The sequence below is a fragment of the Vicugna pacos genome, chromosome 30 (assembly GCF_048564905.1).
Source record: "Vicugna pacos chromosome 30, VicPac4, whole genome shotgun sequence".
Taxonomy (NCBI): domain Eukaryota; kingdom Metazoa; phylum Chordata; class Mammalia; order Artiodactyla; family Camelidae; genus Vicugna; species Vicugna pacos.
The window spans coordinates 9,820,766-9,848,282 of NC_133016.1; the positions used below are offsets into that span (position 1 = coordinate 9,820,766).

The 27,517-nt window shown below is 45.3% G+C and overlaps 1 protein-coding gene across 2 annotated transcripts in view; it reads left to right on the forward strand.

The window, feature by feature from the left end:
• The window catches only part of BCL2 (BCL2 apoptosis regulator), a 159,130-nt gene extending 148,287 nt beyond the window's left edge, over positions 1-10,843 (forward strand). For both annotated transcript variants that reach the window (XM_072952069.1, XM_072952068.1), the window contains one exon: positions 5,410-10,843. In XM_072952069.1, coding sequence (XP_072808170.1) covers positions 5,410-5,544 — 135 coding nt within the window. In that variant the 3' untranslated portion in view covers positions 5,545-10,843. The remainder of the gene's footprint in view (positions 1-5,409) is intronic.
• Positions 10,844-27,517: the final 16,674 nt, after the last annotated feature.

Consider the following 27,517-nt stretch of genomic DNA (forward strand, 5'->3'; position numbering starts at 1 on the left):
CTGAGTGGATTAAAATGTGGATGGAAAGGCAGCTGATGAGGGAGGGTTAGCAGTTTGTCCAGGAGGGCAAGAAGGGAGATGGTAATGTGTCAGGTGGAACCTAGCATCTGCATGGATATTTTGAGGAATTCTGAACATTGATATGCCAAGGAAAAGGAGACAGAAGGAGGGTGTGGTTGACACTGTAGTTGAGAGCGGGGACAGCTGATGGGGGAAGGTTCCAGGAGCAATGGGAAACAGTGGAATAAGGGTGCAGGGAGGACAGACAGACAGGTGAGTTGGTGGGCGCACCCAGATAGGAAGCGGCAGTGATTCTTGCCCGATGGCCCAATTTTCTCAGAGAAGAAGGAGGTGGCATCAGCTGCTAAACAGTGAGGAGGATGCATGAGAAAAGTGTGGCTATTTGGAATCCCATGGCAAAGAGCAGAGGGGAGATCCAGCCGAGGCTGAGCGGTTTCTAGAACCCACTGAGTTTGGAGACCATTGATTTAGAGCAGCCCCCACCGGCATCATTGGGCTTCCTTCCTCAGCAACACTTGGAAGGTCAGAGGAAGCTGCTGTGGGGGAGACCGCTGTAAGTCTTTATCTCCTGGAGCATTTCTTCTCCATTGCTCCATGGATACCTCCTCCTCTGTCTGCCCTGATGGGGACTTGATGCTGCCAGGGCTTCCTCCTGGGCTGTCTTCTCTCCCTCTGGCTGATCTCTCCTTGGGGGCTGCTGTGGCACAGAGGAAGGCTGGGCTGGGAGGAAGCAGGTAGAGGGAGGCGGGGAGAAGGGGCCCAGGAAACAAAACGGCAGCGTGCCTCTGTTGAGCTTAGTTCAGTGTGTGCACGGAGGCACCCCTCTCTCTAGACTGTGAGCTCTTTCAGAGCAGGATGGTTTTCCCCGCTTAGGATCTCCCATGATCATACAGTGCATCCACAGTCAGCTCAAAGACTGTGGAATGGAGCTGAATTCCTAATTTGTTTATAGCCAACCAAGTCCACGTTAAATTTCCCCAAGGCGTAAGGAGGCTGAGAACCAACACGGAGCCAGGGACCGGGACTTGAAGACACTGTTTTCGCTGTTACTTGTTTCACTCGATGTTATGTTGAGACCATCTTTCCTTGCCAATATATATAAGGTATAATTTTTAGCGACCAACCCATATTCCGTTGTTGTATTTCCAGATTTTTATTGTGAGATTTTTATTAATTTTTTCTTCAAGATAAAGAACTAGAAGTGGGATTATTAACCGAAAGGACAGTATTTTTAAAAGCTTTTGATACGCCCTGCCAAATATGAGAGGTCTCTCCATTTACCTTTACCTGGGGGGGTCCCTCAGTTGTGTGAGAGTATCTGGGGCTCCCACCCGCAACCCCACCCCATCCTTTCAGCAGAACTCGGTCTTCTTTGTCAGGTTTTGCCAATGTGATTCATTTGTTTTTAAAATCTCATTGTATTTGGAATCAGATTGAAGTGAAACTTTTGAAGGGTTCCGAAGGCAGAAGGAAAATTTTGGAGGGTGGGCTGCCTTGAGGGAGGTGTGTGTGAGAGAGGGAGCGAGAACAGGAGAGGAAGGGAGGAAAGCGGGAGGGTGGGAGTGGTCCCGACGCAGGAGGGATAACAGTTTGCTGCCCCGCCTCCTCCCCAGCTTACAAGTCTTGAGTCTAGTCTGTTCCCATCTGTCCCGTCCACACCTCCCTGGCTCACTTCCAGCCCTGCAGCCAGGGTCTGAGGTTGAGACGTTGGCCGTCCTGCCCCACTGGTGCTGGCCCTGGGTGCAACTCTGACTCAGACCATCCGTGGCCTCTGAATTTGAAGTCTGTGGAGGAGCTGTCTGCAAAGGGGCACCCAGTGCCAGGGCACCGTCTGCCTCCTCTCTGATGTGAGTGCCCAGGGAGGAGGAAGGACTCTCACCCGGGGACCTGCTGGGCACAGCCCTGAGGTTGGGCACAGCCCTCAGTCCTGACATAACAAGGGCCGCCTTGCCTCCCGATAGAGAGACTGGGATTTTGTTCCAATCACGTGACGATGGCCCAGGTTTTCTTTTTCCCTCTTTGTTGCTTTTAATACATAAAATGAGCATGTGTTTATTTAAAACAGCTTTCAAACTTAAACAAATAATGACAGACTGTTCAAACAGACTTCGGAAATCACCCTAATCAGGATGTTTGAAAAAGCAAGACAACTCTCCACCAGAGTAGCTTTTAGGATCTTCCATCCTGAAACCACAGGGTCTGCTTTGCACTTTATAATCGTAGATGGCAAACCTCAGGGGCCTGAGTCGATCTTGGGTCGGGGCGCCTGGTTAAAGGACGCCCCTCAGCCCCACAACCTGACTTCATAATACATGAAGAAGGAGAGGTGGGGATGCGTTATCATTTCCAGTTTTTAACCAGAACTCATCACATGTATGTTTTAATTCACAATTTCTATAGAAATCACCAAACATCTTCAGAACCAAAGGCTGACCCCTGAGAGGGAGCTAGTAAATTGCTTCTGTGAAACAGCGGGCTGGGGAGACCATCTGGAGGGAAGGGCAATGTGGGGCGGGATGGAGCAGGTTTGCAAGAAGACAGACCAGAGGACGAGTGCTTCCACTAGTTCACACTCTGGGTCACATTTACAAATGGCCCTGAATCACCTACATTTATCTTTACAACCACCAAGTCTACGGGTGAAGTAAATGAGGCGCAGGGCTGGGTAATTTGTTCAAGGTCATGAGCAGTAAAATGTCAAAGCTGGGATTTCACCCGGACCTTTCCCCCAAGTCCAGAGCTAATTCCCAGACCCCTGAGGACTGTGTCAGCATCTCTGTGCTCCTCCTTTGGGTCAAGGAATGCTACTTTAGCTCATCCCACTGTAGAAATGATGTGTTTCTTTACAATGCACATCAGAAAGTCGGCCATCAGGTCCTTTAGGAGCTGTTATTTTTGTGTACGCTGGGGCTTGGGCGGGGGGTTCCTCCAGCCCAGACAGGTGCGGGTGAGTGGTGTTTCTCCTGCCCTCTGGTTCTGGGCACCAGCCCAACCAGCCGGAGTTTCTCCCTGCTTTTTCCACTGTCCCAGGATGGCTCCTGGTCCAGAAAGGTCAAATGGCGAAGGCCTCAGTCCGTTTCATATTCTGCCACAGAAAACTCCACTGGTAACTAAAGGAATGCAGGACCCAACCACTGACCCTCTCAATGTCGAGTTGAATTGCATGCCGTCCAGGGCCCACGCCTTGAGGAATCTGGGGCGTCCCTTGGCTGGGCTGTTGGGGGTTCCAGCCTGCCCATCCCTTGGAGAGAACAGTGTGGAGGGGAGGGCTGTGAGACGTCTGCTGCTGTGTCTGGGGAATCCTGGGATGCACTTGGCAAGAGGCAGACTTTCTCTAAATGGGTCCTGACCCTTTCCTGCCCTGTTCATCCCACATACACGTAGGGACAGTATGCTGTCCTGACAGTCGGAATAGTTAGCTCAGCTTCGTGCCAAGAGCGCTAAGTACATAATTCATGTCTGTCTATGGCCCTGCTGTGCTAAGGCTCAAACTTAGAAAAGTTTAAGAATAGATTAAAAAAGAAAAAAACCCTTGCGCCCTCTCCTGGTAAGTTAATCCAGTACACCTGAAGGCATGGCTCTCCCTCTTGTTGAGGAGCAGCTACTTGCCTAGGCTAACTAAGCTTGTGCTAATTTGACCAAAGTTCTTGACACACTAGATGGGCCATTTGGTCTCCCATGGGCTGTGATTGCAGAGTTTCTTTTAAACCTTTCTTCACAGGGTTTCTCACCTCAGCACTATTGGCACTTTGGGCTAGATAATTCTCTGTGGTGAGGGCTGCTGTGTGCATTGTGGGGTACCGAACAGCATCCCTGGCCTCTACCCATCAGATGCCAGCAGCACCCCCACCCCAGACCATGACTATCAAAACATTTCCAGGCATTGACAGATGTCCCCTGGGGGGGCAAGACCACCTCTAGTGAGAATCACTGCCCCTTGTCTGCCTTTTGTAAAAGATGCCACTGGTCACAGGGAAACCAGTGAAAGACAGGATGGCTCAGTGCAAACCCTTCGTGATTGTGGGAAGGAACTTGATGACTGGTCAACTGAGGTCACCTCTGGGAATTTGTCTCAAAAAAATCCAAACATGTAGACAAGAATTCATGTATAAAGGTATATCATAATGCTGTTTATGACAGCAGAGGTTTAGACTAACCCAAATGAAGAATTGGTTACATAAAGTACAGAATAAGTATAGACATAGATATATAGATATCTATGGTGGAATATTATGCAGTCATGAAAAATAACTGTAAATGTATGGTTTAATAACGTAGGACATTCCCCTAATGATGCCTTAAACTCTAACCTTCAAGACTACTGCAAGATTCCTGGAGGTTGTACGTAGAAGGAATAGAATACTTTCAAGTAGGCAGAGTAAACATCGGGGTGAAATATTAGGCCAAACACAGAATTCAACCAATGACTGGCTTAAGAAGACATTAATCATTGATTGAACACTTATTAATCACCTACGGGTACCAAGACCATGCATAGCATTGGGGAGACAAAGATGATTCCTGGTCCCTTTACTGCAATACTTGCCCCAAACAGACAAAAACACGGTGAACACTGTCAGACCCTCCTCTGCACAGCAATGCCAGATGTCTCCGTGTGTTTCTGTCTCCCACAGTGAAATCATGTGCTCTAATTTCAGGTTTTGGGGGAGTAACTGGAACTACATCTTGTTTTCCTCTTCATGCCTGGTTAATCACACCAAGTGAAAAGCATTTCATTTACTGCTTTATATATTCAGATATATTTAGAAAGTTGTCCAAATACTCATTGGGTTCAAGCATGGAATCTAATCCTCCCCAGCAAATCTAAGAAATGAGCATTCAGTGGTCTCAGCTTTTTTCCTACAGAACAGTAAAGTAAAATGACTCCATAAGATGACTATGAAGAATAAATAAAATAACGCCCATCAGGAATTCATTACAAGTGTCTGTATACAGAGCAAGCACTCAGTAAAGGAGGAGTTGAGTTTTTAAAAATGATTTTTATGACTGGCCATGCTAGCTACAATTGCAAAGCCTCCAGTATTTCTGACTGCCTTTGCTGTTTTATTTCTCGCCTTAGCACATACCCTTCTCTAATACACAATACTTGTTGATTGTCCATCCCGCTCCACTAGATAAAAGCTTTTCAGCTTTTAGTCTATTTTATTCACTGCTGTATCTCTCCGGTGCCTGGCACATAAGAGGGGTTTCAAGAAACAGTTCTTGAATGAAAGTGAAAAGAGTGGGTCTGAAACCATTGCCCCCAAAGAGCATTTGACCCTTCCCTTCATCCTTCTGAAGGTGTCCAGACACCTCAGATGCCTCTGTCCCTGCAGGCTGGCATTCTGCGCTCTAACAATCTTGTCTTCCCTCCTCCTTCCCCTGCAGGACGCCTTTGTGGAGCTGTATGGCCCCAGCATGCGGCCTCTGTTTGATTTCTCCTGGCTGTCTCTGAAGGCGCTGCTCAGTCTGGCCCTAGTGGGAGCTTGCATCACCCTGGGTGCCTATCTGGGCCATAAGTGAAGTCCACAGGCCTGCCACAAAAAAATATGCAAAAGGTTCACTAAAGCAGTAGAAAAAATATGCATTGTCAGTGATGTACCATGAAACGAAGCCGTGGTCTCTTAAAAGCAAAAAGCCAACCAACCAACAACAACAACAAAAAACAGCTTTCAGGCTCAACGTCGAATCAGCTATTTACTGCCAAAGGGAAATACAATTTATTTTTTACATTCTTAAGAAAAATAAGATTTATTTATTTAAGACAGTCCCATGGAACCTCTTCTCTTTGGAAACCCTCCCACTAATTGCCAAGCCCCACCTACGTGGCTCCACCTGGATCTCCTGTGCCTATAAACACGGATTTCTGTTCCATGTTGTTGGCTAGACTGACTCACCATCTGAAAAGCAAACAAACTGACAAAGGACTTGACTGTTCCAGAAGCTGAGTTTCTGGCTGCTGGAGGTGAGGAAGATGATGTTCATTTTCTTTTTAGTCTTTTGTTTTTTGGGGTTTTGTTTTGGGTTTGTTTTTTTTTTGTTTGTTTGTTTTTTGGTTTTTTTTTTTTTTTTTTTTTTGGTTTGGGTTTTTTGGGTTTTTTGCCCTGGAGGCTGTGATATTACTAGAGGGAAGGTGCTTGGAGGGGAGACCATTCTTCCCTGGCCTGAAGAATAGGCACTTTTCATGTGGTACACACCCGGTTGGAGGAAGAAAATCGGGAACTTCAGATGGACTTGCTATTTGGCAAGATTTCCACCCCGAAGTACAGTGATCGGAAAATTGCCCCTAAACCATAGGAAAGTATTTTTTTAAGCTACCAATTGTGCCGAGAAGCATTTTAGCAATTTATACAATATCAGCCAATACCTTAAGCCCTGATGTGTATATTCATATATTTTGGATACGCTCCCCCTCCAAATACTGGCTCTGTCTGTGTATGAAACAGAATCCTCTGGAATGCGAAGAAGTGAACAAAACTTTGGTGACTTCTTCGGCATCAGGAAGCATCAGGCCGCCACAAGTGCCTGTTTTTCCGCAAGAGGCCGTGGTCTGAAGTTCTGCCTTGCTCCGCCTCGGAGGCCTCGTCCTGGAACTGAGCCTGGGAACTCGCTGGTCTGCTCGAGGGGTTTGAAACAGAGCAGAGCGGTCTGCGGATGTCTGCAAGCTGATGGAGCTCAGAATTGCGCCGGCAGGACAGAAGGCAGTGGGCCCGGGCTTGTCACCCTGGGGCCCTCTGGTCAGGCCCCTTTCCACGTGGAGCGTGGAACCTGGGAGCCAAGGCCTTTCCTTGCAGAGGGAGGCGGTGAAGTCTGGGGAGGCCGCCCCGGAGAGGAAACACATGTGGCCTGTGCGCACTGGGGCTGCAGCGCATGAGTGGCCTGCGCGGCCGCCAGCCTATCTGTGCAGCTTAAAGCAAGAGTTTTAAAAAGACTATGGGGAGAGTCATAAATCCTCAAGGAAGCGCTGAAATGAGGTGTCATGGATTAACTGACCTATGTCTGTGGAATTACGATGTAAAACATTATCTTGTCATTGTAGTTTGGTTTTATTTGAAAAACCTGACAGAGGATGGGAAAAAAAAGTTCCAGGTGTGGAATGTGGGGATTATCTGTACATTCTGGGGCGTTAAAAAAGAAAAAAGAGAAAAAAAAAAGTCAATGGCGGAAAAGGCTGGAGAAGTAGCAAAAGAAGTGAAAGCTCCAGCTCATAAACTAGAAAATATTTTTTCAAGTTTAGAATCAGCCTTGAGACATACCTGGAGTAACTGTGGCATTGTTGCATTATATACCATTTATCTGTATTAACTTGGGAATGTACTATGTTCAGTGTTTAATGCTGTGGTTGATATTTCAAAAGCTGCTTAAAAAAAAAGATACATCCATCTCAGCATCTTTTTTTAAAAAAATATATTTAGTTACGGCCTCTACACTAGTTTTTAGCAAAAATGATCGTTTTTCCATTTGAGATTTTTGTCTCTTCATTCTTTAAAAGCATTTCTGAGGAGCTGAGATAAGCTTTGGGTCTCAGCTACCTGAGGAACCCTGGGGCATGCCGGCCAGCGCGCCACTTTGCTTCAGCTGAGTTAAGTACCTTTCCATGTCAACAGAATTGTTTATTGTGAGGGATACAGCTGTTGTCCCTTTGACCTTGTTCCTTAGGTTTGCTTGTCCTTGGCCAAATCAGAATTTAACTCACAATATTTAGGATTGCATACGTGTTTGGTTAAACCCATGAGGTTCATTCAGTTGAAAATCCAGATGGGAAACGACCAGGGGATTACATTCTGGCCACGGTGGTTTGACCCTTAGTGAGACGGTTTCCTTGCAGACCTATCTAGGGCCCCCCACCCTCTTTCCATAGGGCCCTTCTCCGTGGCTGGCTTTCAGATTCTTCCTGAAATCCAGGGGCGCTTATCCCCCACACGGAGAAAGCAGGAAACCCATGGTATGACGCCAGACCTCCCTGGCAGGCCTCAGGGAACAGGACGATCAGACCTTTGAATGATTCTAATTTTTAAGCAAAATATTATTTTATGAAAGGTTTACATTGTCAAAAGTGATGAATATGGAATATCCAATCCTGTGCTGCTATCCTGCCAATATCATTCTAATGGAGTCAGTTTGCAGTACACTCCAAGTGGTGAGATCCTCCAAGCTGCTTTAGAAATAACAATGAAGAACACGGACATTTTTAATATAAAGCCTGTTTGTCTTTTGTTGTTCTTGTTATTGTTCAAACTGGGATTTGTGGAGTATTCTAAAAATGTATATATCAGAAAGTTCACGGGGACTAATTTCTGGCAGATTTCCCTTTGCTGTGAGGTTATGTTATCTGGTTTTAACGATAAATGTTCCTGGCCACCTGACCCCGGAGCTGTACAGTATTGTGGCTGCACTCTCTCTAAGAGTAGTAAAAGTTGCATTTTTCTTGTTGTTAAAAACATGTTAGAAGCAATGAATGTATATAAAAGCCTTGACTAGTCATTTTTTCTCCTCCTTTTCTTTTTTCTTGTTGTCTCAATCATTTTGCCATCAGACAGCCGAGAACGGTTCCTCCCTATTTCATGTGGAGGAGGGGGTCACCATCAGCATGTTGCATGTGTTGACCCAGGTCAGAGTTCAACAGAACATGTGCACTTTCCAAATGGAGGTCACGGGCTCTAAAAAGAGCCACAAGGAAAAAAGCACCCAAGAACCTCTTGGGTCCGCCCAAGTCCTCACTGCACAAGCAGTCTGAAAGAGAGATCAAGATGACAGCTCACGTGTTCTACAGCAAACAGCTCATCGCAGATTTTACACTGGCTGAAAAGTCTTGCAGGCTTAAGATCTGAATTAAAGTCACATTTGGAATTAAGGCAGTACCTTGCTATAGTTCAAGCCAAAAACCAACATCCTCTGCCCCATCTCACTTATCTCTGCATGTTCAGATATGATCTTCCATTTAGACGTGACTTTTATTTCATTAGGAAGTGTTTATGCTTATCATCTGAAGAGTTAGTCCTGGCCAATGTGGGAAATTAGGAAGTGACTGTAAATCAAGAGGAGTTCTAGTAATCAGGATTACACTTAAACAGGTAGGGCAGTCCCAACAGATGCCTGGCTTTTTCGCATTAAGGATCTATGGAATGAACAGCATTGCAAATGGTCTATACTGTAATTAAACTTGTGCTGAAATGACTAATTTATAAATGTGAACTTAAATTCTAATTTCGATTGTACTTTTAGGGCAGCGGCTGTTTTTATACTTCCTTATCACTGATGGTTAGTAATGTACACCTCCTCTATCAGAAAAAAACAGGAAGGGCTTGAAATATAAGCCATTCTAAGGAAATTAGGGAGTCGGTTGAAATTCTATTCTGATCTTATTCTGTGGTGTCTTTTGCAGCCCAGACAAATGTGGTTACACACTTTTTAAGAAATACAATTCTACATTGTCAGCCTTATGAAGGTTCCAATCAGATCTTTATTGTTATTCAATTTGAATCTTCCTAGGGATTTTTTTTTAATTATTATGGGACAAAGGACATTTGTTGCGGGGGTGGGAGGGAGGAATAATTTTCAAATGAGCAAAACATTCCCAAGATTGCATCAGGGTGTGGAGGCTTTCAAAACAGCCAGGGCTGTAGGATGTGAAATGGAAACAACTGGGAACTTCACCAGGGTCAATGTGATGCCTCAGTGAAGGACCTTGTGCAACAAACAAGAAACATTTTAAAATTCTGGTGTATATTTAGCTTCTAGAGACAACAGAACAACTCAAAGTCCAGCTCTGTATGACAGTGCAGATGGACCAAAACTCTTTTAAACATCTGCCTTCAATGGTATTATTCTCAAGCCTGGATGTGTCTAATGGCTATTTAAACAATACATTTGCAGTTGTAACCAACAGGATATTTAATGAAAACCTTCTGGTTGGTAGGGACTTCTGTTTCTAAATATTTATTATGCACCATATTGGAGGGGAAAAAAAGTGAGACTGAATTGGGTAAGTAATAATACAGGTTCCCTTATCCTTACCCAAAGAATCATTCTGGTACATGTCTGTTCTCACTGGACAGGCCCTTAGACAACCACGAAATATTCATCCCACAGGCACAAAGAAAACCAGATGGAGTATGAATGGTATTGCCCTAATTCATCACGACTGCCCCAGGAGAATAACTGAAAGCCAATATATATCCTATTGATGACAAGGTGGTTTGGGGTCCCAAGGTGAGCTCAGCAGACAGAAATACTTGTGGAAGATGGAAAGGCTCAATCAAAAGATCCTGGGACTGTTGCTAACTATGACTATTGTGTATTAGTAATGCCATATACTGAAGGCTTTGGGGGAATCTGCAGTGGGCCTTCCAGCCAGCGCATTTCATTAAGTTTTGCCTCTGAGGTAGCGTTTGAAGCAGTGATAGCTGGTCAGATTTCGTTAGGTGGTTGTCTTCATTATTAAACTATCTTCTTAAGTTTTCAGCCAAGTTTTGCTTCTGTTTTGAGTTACTGGGATTATTTTTGTTTTCAATAAAGTAAGTGTATAAAAAGCATTTTTGTAGTGAAAGCTTTTATTATCAAGATTTTCACACGTCTGCCTTCCATGAGCTCTTTTGAAGATTGATACTTTCTTGGGGTGGCTGATAGCCTGCACCACCACACACATACACACAAATATATGATAAGCATACTTCAGATAGTTGAGATAAAATAAGTCTCTGGTTGGCCAATATTAAATATAATGGCATTTTCTTTGTGTTGTTGGAAAAAGTCACATTGCCATTAACTTTCCTTGTCTGTCCACTTAATATTGTGAAGAAAAATAAAGTACAATGTGAGATACTAGTTGCGCTTTGGAATTGTTTGTAATGCTGTGATGTGAATTTGCCCTGTCATTCATCATGATTAAACAAGACTTTAAAAGACCTTCTAGAGCCACCAGGAACTTGATCCTAATGAAGCCCCAGGGAACCAGGCTACGGGATTGCCTGACAGGTGAAACCACCTTAGAAGGAGGTTTTGTTTCTTGGTTACTAACCCTCCTGGTTTGGTCCAAGATGGACCTGCCTTGAGTTCTCCCTGAGAGCCATTGTTACTGTTGTATGTCCTTCCCCACAGCAAGTGATGATCCCAGCCTCTGCATCTCATAAGATGAAAGCTCATCTAAAAAGGAGAGAAACAAGCTAAAAGTTCTGTTTTGAAGTGAGCATTTTAAGATAACCGAAGTAGTCACCTGCTTTGGAGCATAAAAACACATAAAAATAAGTAGCAAGCCACCAATGTTTCCCTCTTACAGTGATACCCTAGGAGGCATCAACCTCCAAGCCTCTTCCCTTTAACTCAGTTAAAAGCACTCTGATTTAAAAAAAAAAAAAGGACTCCGATAGCAGCATCCAGTCGAGCATCTGCTGGACGCCAGCCCAGTACACGTACCACCACCAGTACTGACTACCTTGGAAGCTGGGTATTGGCTTCTCCTATTTTATAGGTGAAAACTGGAACTCACAGAAGTTGAATGACACGCCCAAGTCCTCAAACGTTGTAAATTGCCGAGGCAGGATCTGAGCTGCCCCCAGGCCCTTGCTTCTCTTCTCATGGTCTTCAAACGGCTGCACATGGAGCCTTGGGGCACAGCCTTTGCTAGGGGTAGGCAGGGATGGCATGTTTAAAGGAATCAATGTTCTTTTTTCTTAAAAAAATTTTAAGGGGGACGTAATTATGTTTGTTTGTTTATTTATTTATTTATTTATTTATTTTATGGAGGTCCTGGGGATTGTACCCAGGATCTCGTGCATACTAGATGTGCACTCTACCACTGAGCTATGTGCCCTTCCCCCTCCCCCTGCAGCTATACCCTCCCCCTCTGAGCTATACCCTACCCCAGGAATCAACATTCTTGACATCCACGGGTGCTCTGTCCTAAACTGATCTCCTTGAGCACACCCCTGAGGTCAGGCCAGTACCTGTCACAGCTCTCAAAACAGGTGCACACAGCCCTCCCTTCGGGATCTTGCTGTGGGGCACTGCTGGGCCATGCTGCACTGCCTCATGCTGGCCACTGAGCCTGTCTCTTCCCAACTCCAGGTCAGTGAAGTCACATGGGTAGCTGGAAATTGGCCAGTATTTATACCCAGGAAATGAGCACAAGCTACAAAGTAGAGCTTTTTTTCCCTCTTTTTTTTTTTTTTTCCAGAGAGCCAATTTACCTGCACACCCCTGGGCACTGTCCTGGGTGTTTAATACCTGACAGTATTAAAACCCTCGAGTTACCAAAAGGTATGATTTGAAATCCCTGGGCTATATCACACTCTAATGCCTAGGGAGCTAATCCTTTTGCAAATCACTTTTCCAATTCGATGGTTTCAGCAGAGTCAAAAGAACACCTAGTCAAGACAGCTGGCAGATTTTTTTTTTTAATATGACTTCAGAATAGAACTTCAGGGATCTGGAACTGAGTAACATGACTATAACAACACTCCTTCCACTCCTTGTACTTGGTATGTGAACAGCACTCCTCGGAGCTTACGTCCATAAAAACAAACAACAAGAACCAGACTTGACAACGAGCCCTGGCTCTCTCCAGTCACAGGTGGAGGGGGGATGATAAACCAGCCCTAGTCATCTCGTTAATGGTTGTATTTCCAATAAAAGTAAAATTTTACATTTAATAATGGTTTATCAAAATTGTAACGTGTACATTTTAATCAATTGGGTAATAATAATAATTAATTGCTCAACCTGGGAAAAAAAACCTGAAGCTTAGGTCACAAGAATTCAGACTTACTTTTGTTGTAGAAAATTATGAGAGGTTAATCAATTTTAAACTTTCAGTTGTAAGAAACAGCACATTAGGATAAAATGGAGAGTAGAAATACAAATTTGAGAGGAGAAAATTTTCCTGATGTCAAAAAATAACTTGTTCCTGTTTTTTTCATGTGGATGATGCTGAGTATGAGATTACTATGGTATTAAGAGCCCACCGTCTAGACTTAAAAAGTGATGTAGCGAAGTTATTTTACAGTGTCATTTGCCAAAAGAACCTCTCAGACAGACTTGTTATTATTATGTGTCAAAATTCTATTTCAAACTGGCCTCAATTCAGGGATTCTCTCTTGGAAAAGACATCTATAGAAAAAAAGAAATGGTGCCACCACTGAAGAACGGCCAAAGTCTGACTGCCATGTTTGAAGACAGCTTAGTGGGGAACCTTAACTCTTCAGGATTTCTTAATCCCATTACAGTCTATCTGGAAATAACTTAACATTTTATCAGGAATCATAATTACTTCACGGAAGGGGTTATAAATTACATCATACAAAAAAGTTCTGCCACTGATAGTTGGGACAATTTTCTTTCTCATACTATTCATAATGCACTGGACATAAAATCCTTTGCAACTATTTATATTGAAATTTTAAAAGTTAAATGTCAACTTGCACATATGCAAGGATGGTACATCCCTTTCCAGTGTCTTTTCATGGCACTTCAGCAACTGGTTGGAAGACCCCCGCCCTGTGGGCCCTGTAGGCACTCCCCTGGACTAGAAGCTCCAAGGCAGATGGGGGGAGGGGGCAGAGGATACACTCCCTCCCTCCGGGACCGGCAGGCCTTTTGCATTATTGCAATGAATCCTTCTGTCAGTACCAAGGAAGCAGGTAAATTGAGTAATTAATGATTGTTGTAATAGTTACTCATTCCAGGAACAACAACAACAAAAGAGTAAATAAAAATAAAGCCTTAGGGTCACAAAAAATTTTATTTAAATGCATAGACTCCTTTCTGGGTGAGAGGCTAATCAATTTAAATGTATTATTTTGTTGCAAATTTATGTTTTAAAATTCCTTTATTTTGTTTGCTCCACAATAAAAAAAAAAACCCACAAAACTGCGGCTCACTGCCCATCTTATCCTACTTGTCCTCTGTCTGTGTGTCCTTGGTCGAATGCTCCTGTGTCATCCTTAATCTATGCTGCTGGCACATCTGAGCCCACGTCCACAAGGAAAGGCAACCCCAAAGCAATCAGGGCTTGTTCTTTCCTTCTTTCTTTCCTCAGCCCCTAGACAACTCTCTCTGACTTGGCTTTAACTGCAGACTCTTTGCAGGGTCTCCTACAGTTCCTCTATGGACCCAGAGTAAGAATCTCGGAGAGTGACTGTCAAAATCTCCGAAGGACCTGAGATTTTCCCCTACTTGCAAGCTAGCAAGTCCTCCTGCCACCATCTCATGGATGCTGGTTGAGCCCATGAATTTCCTGGGTCAGAGACCAAGGACAGATTATCACTCACAGCCACTGCAGTAGCCAGAGTATCAGGATTTTTGAGCCAGATCCCCAGACCCCAATTCCCACAAAACAACATGAAGAGGACCAGAAGACATCTGCCCACACAGTGGGCTGTGACGCAGGAGGGGAACCCTGAGTCTCAGTTTAGGAAACTCGAATCTTTTATGCCGAGCAGTCAGCGTGTCTGCCTTTTGCTCCAGAAGACGACACCAAGCCTGTCTTCCAACGCTGTAAGCACATCTGTGCTTTGCTCTGGAGGGACACCCTATCTCTGCCTTCCAAACATCCTTGGACGGGTAGTCTGGAACCAAGAGCAGTCAGTGCCTTACTTGCAGCATGGGCAGAAACAGGAGAGCCCCGTGGTGAACTGTCCCCCAGCAGGGACACAGGACAAGCCCTCCCTGGCTGCAGGTCAGCCTTGCACACAAAGACAGCAAAATTCATCACCGTAAGCTTTACTCCTTGCTTTGCTGCCTGAAGCTAAATGTTCTAGCCACAGTTCTCAGCCCTCCACTGGCCTAGTTCCTCTAGATGGACACATCCCATGTATCCTTTTAGGGTTATACCAGAAATTATCGTGTTTCCTTAACTAAGAGCTGACTCAATGCTGCTGATCATCAAAGGTAACCTTAAGTTCTCCTTTTCAACTACCTGCTGTCTATGGGCAACTGGATATCTACTATCATCTCAACACGTCTACCAAATCTAATTTATAATCCACTCCCCTTTTCTATCCATAGTGTTATCATCTCCCCAGTTTTCCAGGTGAAACACTATTACCAAACCGAACTTGGGTCTGCTTGCCTGCCACACAGCAAAGCCAATTTACTGACACCAGGTTGTGGTGACGGAAAGGACAGTGTGTATGCGCAGGGCGCCAAGCAAGGAAAACGGGCAGCTTGTGCTCAAAAGACCCAAACTTCCCCATGGCTTCCCAGGGAAGGGTTTTTAGAAACAACATTTGGGGTGAACGTAGCAGGGGGCAGGACTTTCTTCTGATTGGTTGGTGTGAGGTACCAGGGCGGTGTTCTGGATAGAGAGGTGAATCGTACACTGGGCAGGGGAAGTTGGTTTTAGGGGGACCGGGTGTCAACACCTTGGGCGCATCGTTCCCACTCAGTGCTCTCTGGACGGGGTGATGCATGGACCCAGTCATCCAACAAACATTCGTTGAGCTCCACTCCCAGGACAAGTGTGGCACTGGGCTCTAGGACTGAGGAATTATTAAGATCAAATCCTCAGCCTCAGGAACTCTCATTCTAGTGTCTTGTCTGTTTGGTTTTCTCTTTTTAAAAATATTTATCAAGTCCTTTTGAATAGGCTCCTTGTTTTCTGGGATCATCTTAGCATCAATCAGGCTAACTTGCTATTTACATGACTAAACGTTGTCTTTCAAAATGGGTTGTTTACAGGCAGGTTCCCACAGACAAAAACCATAAACACTCCTCTCTCTCTAGCCAAGCTTTGGAACTTTCTGTCTGAAACAACTGGCTTAGATGCTACGTAGCTATGGACTTTTCTCTGCACCCCTCTCTCTGTTTTTCCAAAGTTTTGAGCCCACTTCCTCTCAGAGCCCAGCAAGCAGGCGGGACTGGAAGCTACAAAGACTGTGAGTAGAATTCAACAGCAAGTAAACCCAGGGCAGCTTTGATCTTCCTCCCAAGGGGAGCAGCCTCTCCTGTGTCCATGAGGAACTCCTCAGCTGGGCACAGAAGAAAGAGAAGGAGGAATAAAATATTTATAGCAAAATTATTTCTCACAAGCAAACATTTGTTCTAAAAAGCTCTTAGAAATGTAATTATTTTTCTCCTTCTTGGGTTTTTCTGTTTTTAATATGAAACACTTTCAAGTCTCCTGGTTGGGTTTCCAGGAAGCAATAATCCATTTTGCCTTGGGTGGAGTTTAGGAAAGAAACTTGGTTTCAGAAGCGAAAATGTTTCCATTGAAATTGCCACAGGGAATTCTTGCTGCTTCTTTAAGGTTCTTGCATAATAAGGGCCCCGTCCCCAAGGGCAGGGTGCACGAGCTTTCCCCTGGCCTCTGCTGCAAGAGTCTTTGTCCTCCTTGAGACACAGCTGGACTTCTGGCCTCACTCACCCTCACCTACTAAGTCTTATCCAAAGAGGAAACTGCTGGACCAGCGCCATCCACTGGAAAGAAAATGGGAGCCACATCTGTGACTTCTCATTTTCTCATAGTCACATCGAAAACTGAAAATAATACACGGAAGTAATTTCAACAGCATACTTTATTTAACCCAATATATCAACATATAATCAGTATAAAAACGACTGAGGCAGTCTCCATCCTTTCTATATGAAGTCTCTGGCATCGGTGTGGAACTGACAGCTGGAGCACTTCTTAATTAGAATGAGCCATGTTTCCAGTGCTCAAGGGCCACCTGGGCTGGTGGCTGCCATGCTGGATGGCACCACTCTAGACTCTGTGTACAGATACTTTGCAGCCCACACACACCAACAATATGCCTGTAAAATGCCTTCCTCTACCTGCCCCACCCCCGCCACTCCCTGTGCTAATCAAGTTGGGAAGGCTGGAAAGCATTTTTCTCTCCAACTCCCTCAACTCCTCTTTTCCAGATTTACCCAAAACAGTGCTTACTTTCGAAATATTTGCTGTTAGCTCAAAGGGGAAGTGAGATTGCAGGTGTTCAATGAAAGTACTGTAAGCCCGAATGGCAGGCATCAAACTCTTGCTATCAGAAGACCTGGGTTCAAATTCCAGCTTGCTGAAAATATGAGCTTGGGTAAAGCTTTCCACCTCTGTGAATCTTAGGTTTCTCATCAGTTCAAGGGGACGATCCCACTGGTCCTGCCACGTCCTCCCAGCCTCCCGGGGAAGTGGTGTGAAGCTCAAAATGGTGAATCTGAAGGGGTTCTGGTGCCACACGAAATAGAAAAGAGAATTATCTATTATTCCAAACCATTAAAAGCTGTGCGGCCACAGAAAATAAAAACTCACAATATTTATAAAGACAGAGTAAGGATTTATATTAGGAAACAATCAAAGAAGCAAATTCCTATAATTACCCACAATGTCAACAATTTTCCTAATTATTTCCAAACCTTGACTTGACTTTTCATTATTATTTACTGAGAAAGAGAGAGAATGATAAATGACCCCCAGGATAGTAATCAGCTGCGGCCCTTGGAGCCAGGTACACACATCACGCGACTCCATCTTGATAATGCCCAGCTATAAACTTGGTAACGATCTTGACAACGACACTGCAGAGAACACTGCACATGGACCTTATTTTCAAAAAGCAATAATTTGAGATGTCTATGGAGAATTTCTGCAATCTCTCTACCCCATAACCACCTGGATACCTCCTTGCCCTGATAGTCTTAGATTAGTAACATTAGCTTCTAACATTCCCTATGACACCACTTAAAACTTACCTTCCCATTGTTTTCTTTAAAATGAGATCCGTGAGCAGGGAACTAGGGAAATATGTTGTCTTCATTCCTAAATTGGTCTCTCCCAAGTGTTACTTAAAAACAAAATTCCAATTTTGAACTTTTCCCATTTGCCTTCACTATTTGCTTCCTTTATGTCCCCCCACCCCCCGCCCCCAGTGGTACCACAACTAATTCAAGTTCGAACAGAATTTAGTCATTATTTCATCACACTCATCTCCTACTTGTGGGGAAGCCATGTACGTGCCCTCCACAAAGACAGCGACCAGGAGGGGCCTTGGGCTTCACGAGGCCACAGTTGTTGTCACCCTGATCCGTTCACATGTGACCAAGTCCATCCCCATCCAAGAGCACAGAGCATGTTCTCATGCTGAAATCTACCTGCCAGTTGCACGGTGTGTGGAAATAAAGACCAACCCAACGAGAAAAAGCAAAGGCTATTTATTCAGAGCTTGCCATACACGCAAGGGCGTCGGCCACCATCACCTGCGTTTGGCAGAGACTCAGAGGCAGGCAGAGGTGTGGGAAAGCTTTACAGTGGAGGAAAGGAAGGCTGTGGGTGTGCCCTGATTGGAGGCAGTCGTCATGGGGAAGCCACAGGAGGGCCAACGGGAAGGGAGGCATCCTGTGCATTTGGTCGGGGAGCACATTTGGTTTTCTCTGACTGGTCCTAAGGTAGAAGTGGGGACAAAAATCAGGCAAGCTGTCAGTTATTTATCAGATCCCGGCCATTTGGGGCTGATAGTTTCAGAGGTTATTGTTTGGCTCCTGGATTGTTGCTAGAGCTGGAGGTCTGACTTACAGACAGCAGGCCGCCTTCCCTGGCTGCTGACTTTACGTATTGGGTTGGTTTCCTGAGGTGGTTGCTGTGGACTGTGGGTCAGAGTCCTATGTTCTATGTAACACCTGGCCCCTGTCCATTTGCATATTCAGTCTCTCAGGTGCAAAACAAAGCCAGCGAGGATGGCAGAAACCTAGAAGGGACCCACACAAGAGATCAGGAAGTTACCCAGTGACGTCGCCAGCGTTATGCAACACCTTGGCAGCCACCCAGCCGTTTGCTAATGACATCCTGAGTCCTTCTCACCTACTTCACAGCCACAGGGCTTGGTGACATTTTTCAGTCTCCACTGTCACATTAGCTGAGTGAGTGTTTTAAGTGCTCCTGCAGACCTTCAAATGCCACTAAGATCGTGGCTGTGCAGAGCTGGAATGCAGGACTTCAGTCACACATCTGTGGGGCCCCAAAGCCTTCCGGGATAAAGGACTCAAAAGCATCAACTCGAGTTCCAGCAATCCTAAAACCCTGTACTGTAACCTCTGTAGAAGAGCTGCAGCCACTTCCAGCCAGCCCAGGTTGGCTTAGTGCCCCATAATGGCTGTGCTTTATGTCAGACTTGGGATCCGGCCCTGGTTCTGATAATACGGCTTTTTAAAACACATGATAAAACCGTCCACCGTTTCCTTGAAATACACTTTGTTAAGTACTTTAGATACATTGCCTCATTGTCACGTGTCACGGCAGCCCTATGAGGTGGGTAGCATTATTGTTGCATTTTATAGGTCCCAATGAGCTAAAGTCAAGGTGTCATCGGAGCCATGTTTCTTTTGGAGGCTCTAGGGGAGACTCCACTTCCCTGCCTTTTCTGGCTTCTAGAGGACACACCCACATTCCCTGGCTTGTGGCCCCTTCTGTGCATCACTCCAGCTTCCGCTTCCGTCATCACATCTCTCTCTCACTCACACACTGACCTCCCTGCATGCCTCTCATAAGCACCCTACGATGACGTGGGACCCACCCAGACAACCCAGGACTCTCTCTGTCTCTAGATCCTTAACTTAATCACACCTGCAAAGTCCATTTTACCACGTAAGGAGACGTATTCACAAGTTCCAGAGATTAGGACATGGACTTCTCGCAGCGATGGTGGTGGTGGGGGGTCATTATTTAGCCTACCACAGTAGAAACTGAGGTTCAGAGAGGTTAACTTATTTTCACAAAGCCTCAGAGCTCATAGAAGTGGAGCTGAGGTTTGAGTCTGCCAACTACACCAGACTTCTCTGAGTTTACCAGTAATGCCCCATGACCGAACTCAGCCCTGTGTCATGCGTGCAAAGTCTAACCTTCATGCCTGCACCTCCCCAGGCATGTTGGTCCCCATTACCACCAGCCCCCAGCCACCCACACATCTTGATCCAGAAGCCCTGGTGTTCAGGGAGACCATCACCTGCAGGGATGAGGTCTGGTGGCCAGAGATAACCCTCTTCAAAGCTCAGCCTCTCCTTCCACAGCCACAGCCCAGCAGTTCTCTCTGGTTTCCCTTCATCTTGCTTCCTGTGCAGCTTCCATGCACCACATCACTCCCACTTTAGAGTCTTTAAGATTCTTCCCTAGCTCTGTCCTCAGAACACACGGGGATAATGCCTTCCCTACAGCTCCTCCTCTCTCCATGTCCTCCTTATGACAGGTCAAGAGTTAGGAAGAATATCTGGTTTAACCGATAATCATTTCCAACAAACACGGATACACCAGCCAGAACAGTCAGGGCGCTGTGGACTAGAGGACCGATTCAGGAAACCAGTACCGCACAGCACATCTCCAGGCTGAGTCCAGGCAGGAGAAGGGCTCACCTTGAGAGGACGAAGATACTCAGGGCATCACCACAAAAACCTGGCCCTCTGCCCCACCTTAACCCTCCCTCTTGACTATAAGAAAACTCAGGGAGCCCTTGCTCAGTCATACAGGGCAGAATTACAAAAGAGACCAGAACACTACTATCGGATTTGCTAGTTCTCCAAACTTCTGGGCTCTGGCCCTTACTTGCCCCACCCAAGGGTATTTAACGATGGTCTTTCTTCCTTGGTCTCATTTTCTTAGTCCTCCCAAGTTGGTTTGCTGTTCTGGGATGCACCTTCTTACTGTGTAATTCACCGGAGCACTGGCCAGAACTTCTGCCACTGTCCCAATCCTCAGTGTCCGTTCAATAAAATCACATCCATGTGGGCATTTCGTGGTGTCTTAGCCAGCAAGTCAAGGCCCCAGAGTTAGAGAAACACAACTCACTGTGCCAAGAAAAGATGGTCTGCCACTTTCTTTGGTGTCTCCTAATTGCTCACAGGTGAGCCAGGGCTTGGGAGAACACAAGAAGAGGTATTCATTATGAAGAGGAAGTTAATAAAGGCCATGGTGAGCCCAGATTCTTTCCTTTATCTTCTCTCTGTGCTATGGGTTGGTTAGCTATTAGAATAATTGCAGATCAATTTTACTTAATTAATAACTTTAAACAATTGTCCAGAATTCTCTTTGATCTCCACTGGGACAAATTCCTTGTATCCAAGGAAGCCTAGTAGGAAAGGGGGCTCTCGGAGGGAGTTTCTGGGCCCCTCTTCCAGGGGGGACAACCTTTTCAGGAGTCCTCGAGGCCTGAATTCCCCAGCTCTAATGCTCTGTAGCTCTTTGTATTTGATTTCTGCACCTGAACAAGGTGTCAGCCCTCCCACCCACCATGAACTCTGGCCCCCAGTGAGATCTTGCAGGAGGCACTGCATAAATCCTAGACATGGTTGAGTGAGAGAGACATTTATTGTCTGTCTTGGCTCCAAGTGATGCTAAGTGTCTATGAAGAACATTCCGGACACATGTGTGGTAAGTCTGTATCACTATCTCCCCAGCCTCGGTCTGACCAATGATGTCAATTGACTGTGGATGTTATAATGATGGGCCCTGTGACTCCTGGGCACAGCTGACCTGTTGGCCTTCTCGTGTAACTGAGTCCAGTTTTCCAAGAGCCTTTAGTAGCACAACAATATTACTAGCACAACCCAGGAGAGGGAATAAACAAAGCACTGTTTCTCCAAAAAATAATCTAGACTTCCTTTCTCTTGTGAAATTCACAGGTTACTAAAAACAGGAAAATCATTTAGACATAATTAACAATACCAGGTTGAGCATCTCCCAAAAGGATCAGTGTGCTTACTCTGCAAGACCATCATTATATTATTACACTCCTTTACTTGCAAAAATCAAATAAGCATTTCATACAGAAAATTTCTTTCAAAATATTAAGATCAAAATAAAGGATATCTTTGGGATTCCAAAACAGCCAAAAAATTTATTTTCATAAATATCTGGATATACTTGGATACGTCATTTAACCTTTATAGGTCTCAGTTTCTTAAAATTCAGCAGAGATGAAGTCTTTGGCTGGCTAATCTCTGAGGCAGTGTGGTTCAACAGAACTTTCTGTGATGACAGAAGTGTTCAGTGTCTGCACTGTTTACTGCAGCCACCTTGAGCATCTGGTGTGACTAAGAAGCTAAATTTTAAATTTGATTTAATTTGATTTCATTTTTTTCCTTTTTTTTAAATTGAAATATAATCAGTTTACAATGTATCAATTTCTGGTGTACAGCATAATGTTTCAGTCATACGTACACATACATATATATTCCTTTTTGTATTCTTTTTCATTATAGGTTACTACAAGATACTGAATATAGTTCCCTGTGCTACACAGTAGAAACTTGTTGTTTATCTACTTTATATATAGTAGTTAGTATTAAACTCCCATTTTATCCCTTCCCACCCCCTACCCCCACCCCATAACCGTAAGTTTGTTTTCTATGTCTGTGAGTCTGTTTCTGTTTTGTAAATAAATTCATTTGTGTCTTTCTTTTTTTTTTTTAGATTCCACATATGAGTGATATCATATACTATTTTTCTTTCTCTTTCTGGCTTACCTCACTTAGAATGACAATCTCTAGATCTATCCATATTGTTGCAAATGGCATCATCTTATTCTTTTTTGTGGCTAAGTAGTATTCCATTGTAGGACTATATCACAACTTCTTTATCCAGTCATCTGTCAATGGACACTTAGGTTGTTTCCATGTAAACTATTGTAAACAGTGCTGCTATCAACACTGGGATGTGTGTATCTTTTCGTAATTTGATTTCATTTAAATTTAAATAGCCCATGTGGCTAGTAGCTGTGTTGGACAAGGCAACTCTAAGGGATCCATTTTGACATAAGGAAAATTAAAAGCGAGGTGGAGGCTGAAGTTCTAGGACTGAGAGGGCCCTGGGCCTACGATTAGCTACTGTGACTACAGAGAGGCGCTCCTCTGCTGACAACGTGCTCTCAGACACTTCCGGCTGAGCGAGAAAGGGAAGGTTGTAGGGCCCAATAAACCACACACTTGCTTTATGACTGGCCGGACCACTGAGCATCCAGTGGAGAAAGCAGAGAGGACCTCGGCGAGCACTTTTCAGTTGCAACTCAACAACTCACGACATTAGACGAGAGCAGAGCAATCTCTTCCCTGATCCATTTGGCCCTCCTGGATGTTCTGGGTTTTCGGAGGGAAAGTGGGAGCTTAGTCCAGTTAGATAAGAGAGCTGGCTCCCCGCCGCCAATCAATCAGAAAGCTTTGAAGATCGGAGTCTATGAAATGTGTATTAAATGCAAAAAAGAAAAAAAATCAAATGCAGTAAAGTCTTCAACTTAGAAGCACTCCTGAGCACCCGAGTCCAGGTTCTCACAACATAAAACCTGCATTAAGGCCTCATTCCGTGCTGGACTCAAATCTACCTTTCCTAAGGGATCAGTGAGGTCTATCAAGGTATTTCCCTTTTTTGGGAGGTGGGGGGATTGAAACATGGTACTTTTCTACCCTCCCCCAGAGCTCATTTCCTTTCTGAAAGAAACAAAAGCAGCAGAAACACTCATTTGTGCCATTGTGTTTTGCACAATCCCTCGCGTCTAAATCACCACGTTAAAAACTCTTTCCAGGCCCTGCGGAGTTAGGCGATTATGTTTAATATAACCTTCTGGGTTTTGGTTTCATGCAAACCAACAAAGAATATGGAAACATGTAACTCCATACCACCCGAAGTACTTCTACAGTTTGAGTCTCAATTAAAATGTTTGTTTACTTATCTGCTAATCTCATTATTTTTTTCTAAATAAGCGAGACTTCAGAATCTGAAGTTCAGCCATTTCTGAAATATGACCAAACTGGAAACCTGGAGAAAGAGTGCTATTCCACAGGGGAAAAGAAATCCATAAACCCCAAATGAAAGGCCTGGTGTGTCCTTTAACTTTTTCTAACAGAAAACCATTTTCTACAGAGAAGGTATGTGCACAAAAGAGTAACTTTTTAGAAATTTACCAGTGATTTTATCATGGTAAGTGGAGCCGTGATCCCAAGGAGAATCCGTGCTCTTAGTGCTAGAAATGCACAGAACTTGTATTTATTTTCAGAGGGGCTTGGTATCATTTTTATTAGCTGCTCTTCACAAAAAAACAAAACAGAAACCACCCCAAATCTCTGAGAGGTAGATCAGATTTTATCTCTCTCTTTTTTTTTTTCTTTCCAAATGAAGAAACCACACAAAGGGATTTGCCCTGGGGTCAGCCCGCCCACCGGTGGCTGGACTGGGCCTGGAAGTTCTGCTCTCCAGATTCCCAACCTGCTGAATTGTTCCTGGAGCACATCTTTCCATTCCCAGCGGGGACATGCCATGGGGCGCTGTGCGACCAGTAACTATGCCAACAGGCGCATCCCCCTCTCTATATACCCCCCCACCCCGTTTCACCATCGCCAAGGAGACCGTCTCCTGCAGTTCTCCTGGTCCCTCTGTAACTAACACCACGTGGATGGAATCCAAGATCCTTATTCTGAATTCTTTTCTATAGCAAAACAGTCAGATTATCATTTTTACTACAATCTGGCCATAACCCCTAGGCTGTTCTAAAGTCCCTGTTGGCTACATTCCCCGAGGCAGAATGTTAGTCAGATAGAGCAGGGCTCTCCTACATCTACCTGCACACAGGTGTGGTGGGGGGCTGGGGAGAGCCCTTCCCAAGCTTGGGGCCAGATTGCCACCCAGGGTAAACTCACCCTCATTCTCTGGAAAGGTAGAGAAGGGTCGCTGCCCAGGTGAGCCTCCCTCCTGCCTGCAGACCAGTCATAGGGAAAGCAAACACATTTATCCCAAGGGTCCCCGCAGCGGCAGACTACGGGGAAGAGAAGGCGACAAAGCACAACCAGGAAAAGAATACAAATCAATTTACTTACAAAACAGAAAGAGACCCATACACATAGAAAACATACTTCTGGTTACCAAAGGGGAAAGGGAAAAGGGAGAGATAAATTAGGAGTATGGGATTAATAGATACACACCATTATATACAAAACAGGTTAACAATAAGGCTTTACTCTATGTATATACGTATGTACACGGAACTAGATTTAATATCTTGTAATAACCTATATTGAAAAAAGTCTGAAGCTGTACAACTGAGACTAACACAATATTGCAAATCAACTATAGTTTAATAAATAAAATAAAATAAGATTGAAAAATAAAAACAAAGAAAGAAAACAGGTCCATGAAATAAGAGCCTCAGCTCTGCACCCAAACTTTCAGGCCAGTGTATCACCCGCTTTCCCTGACCAGCCATCACAGCATTCCCAAAAGCGTTCTGTCGAACACCAGTCCACACTTTGCAGAAATGGGGTCTCGTTGTCAAATAAGTTTGAAAACTACCACGCATGACATTTCCCTCTCATCGAGTCACACTAGCACATCAAAGGCTAGAAGTCCCACTATTTCTTTCTCTTATGGACCCTGCGGCCCAAGCCTCTCTGAACCTCGGTTTCCTCACCTGCAAACCATTTAGAATTCCTTCTATTCCCTCCCATTACCAAGACCATCCTCATCCTTCTGGGCCCACCTCATTCTCATCTCCTGAGAGAATTCTTCCCTGCAGACACCCACACAGCAGTCCCCTAACCCAGGTTTCCCCTGCACCCTTGGTCTTCACTGTCCTCTAGTGTTTCCATACACATTCACCTGGTCCCCCATAAGGACTGCAAACTCTTGAGTGCTGGGGCCTCAGCCTACCAGCTATGTGGTCGCATAGACTCCTGCTCTACAGGGATGGGGAGCTGACAGGGTCAATTAGGATAAATCTAACATATTTTCCTCCTGGCTCTTCGAAAGCCCTATTAGTTCTCAATTTACTATAACTTTTGAAACCTGGCCTTGATGGCATATTCTAGGGGAAAAGAAAAAACTCAAAACCCTGCTCTTTTTTGATATCCCAAATACCAGAGGAAAATCAACTAACTGATTTTGGGGATCACCATCCACACACACTGAGTGAGCCCCATTTCTGTGCCGACTGCTCTCTGGGCCCCTTTAACACCTGTGCAAGAAGGAGCCTTAACTAAGTATCCAGGTTAGGGGACCTGAATTAGCCACCCAGGCAGGTTCAGTTCTGGACTATTCCCACCCCTGTGCTCCCAGCATCCTGCGACACACAGGGAATGAAAAGGAACACCGTCCAGAAATGTCACCTTAAGGGGCACTGGGGGTGCTGGAAAGTAAGGTGTGACCCCCCGCACCCTGGGGACCCTCACCTCTCAAGGCCTGCTCTCCACACCCTGCTTCTCCCTAGGCTTCAGTACAGAGGCCCGTCTGGCTGGAGACGCGTGGGTCACCCCTGCAGGCCGTGGGTTCCTCACACAGCAGACTGAGGCCATGGCTTCACCAGTCTTGATGTCAGGCATCTTCTTGTCCACTTAGAAAATGCCTCCCAGCTGATGTAAAAGGGAGGTAACCCAATGGAAGATTTTCATCATATCAGTGTTTCCCTGGGACCTCTCAACCACCAGCTCTGCCCCGAGGGAAGGGAGACCCGGTTCTTCCCTGGCCAGGAGTCTCCCCAAGCTGCCACCGTGTTTCTGCGGACGTGGGCCTGGGTTGGCCCCGCTCAGAGGAGTACCTGATTCTTCTGACCCTTTTCACTCAATAGAGGCTTTTCTCCAAATTCTATTTCAACAAAGTCTTTTCTAATGCAGTTGGGATCCCAAGGAATCCAAGGAGCATTCTGGAACCAGATTCTAGTCAAATCAAAGAGGTTTTCTAGTTTCCTGTTCTCAGCCCTCCACTCCTCCACAACAGAAACACTGTCTCCTGACTCCTCCTGATCACTGACCAGGGTCTTTTGAAATAATTTACTCCAGCCCTCTCCGGCCAGGTTGGACTGCTCCCTTCTCCTTCTCTCTCAGATATTCACATGCATGCAGACACACACATGCACACAGTCCCACCAAGTCCCCATTCCAATCTGTGACACCGTCCTCCCTCCAGCCTTCATCGTGGGTGTAGACGACTTCGCACGGCATCAGCTGCAATGGCCAAGAGAGAAGGTGGGGTTTCTGTATCTACCTGTCAGCGCCTCTTCATTATAGCTGAGTTCATCTGAAACGGAGATTCTTTGCCTCCCGTCCCCATACCCGAGGTGGATCTGTTTACACTGCAGATGTCCACCCACTTGCCACCACGCAGTGACAAGAAGCTGTGGCGTCCCAGGTGGGCCCAGGTGAGCCAGCACTGGGGGTGCCTGCGAGCATCAGAAGCGCTGGTGAGTAGTCGGGGAGCAGAGCAAGTGAGACGCTCCCAAAGCCAGAAATGCAGAAAGATCAAGGGACCCAGAACAATGAAGACGTGCTCGTTCTCCACATCCAGGGCTGGGTGAAGAGTCAGCCTCCAGGGGTCCTTGGACAGGTTGTCCATGAACCCGTATCAGCACTCTCCCTCGACCTTTTGTTTTTACCTCTTTAATTCTTGGAATCATGCCCAGCTGATAACCTGCCAACACTTAGAGTCTCTGTCACCAAAGACAGTTTCAAATTATTGGTGAGCAACTGGTGGTCTCATAGGAGGGGGAGAGGTGGGAGCGACTGTGGGGGTTGAGGATTCGATATGCATAGCAGAGCCTGGGAG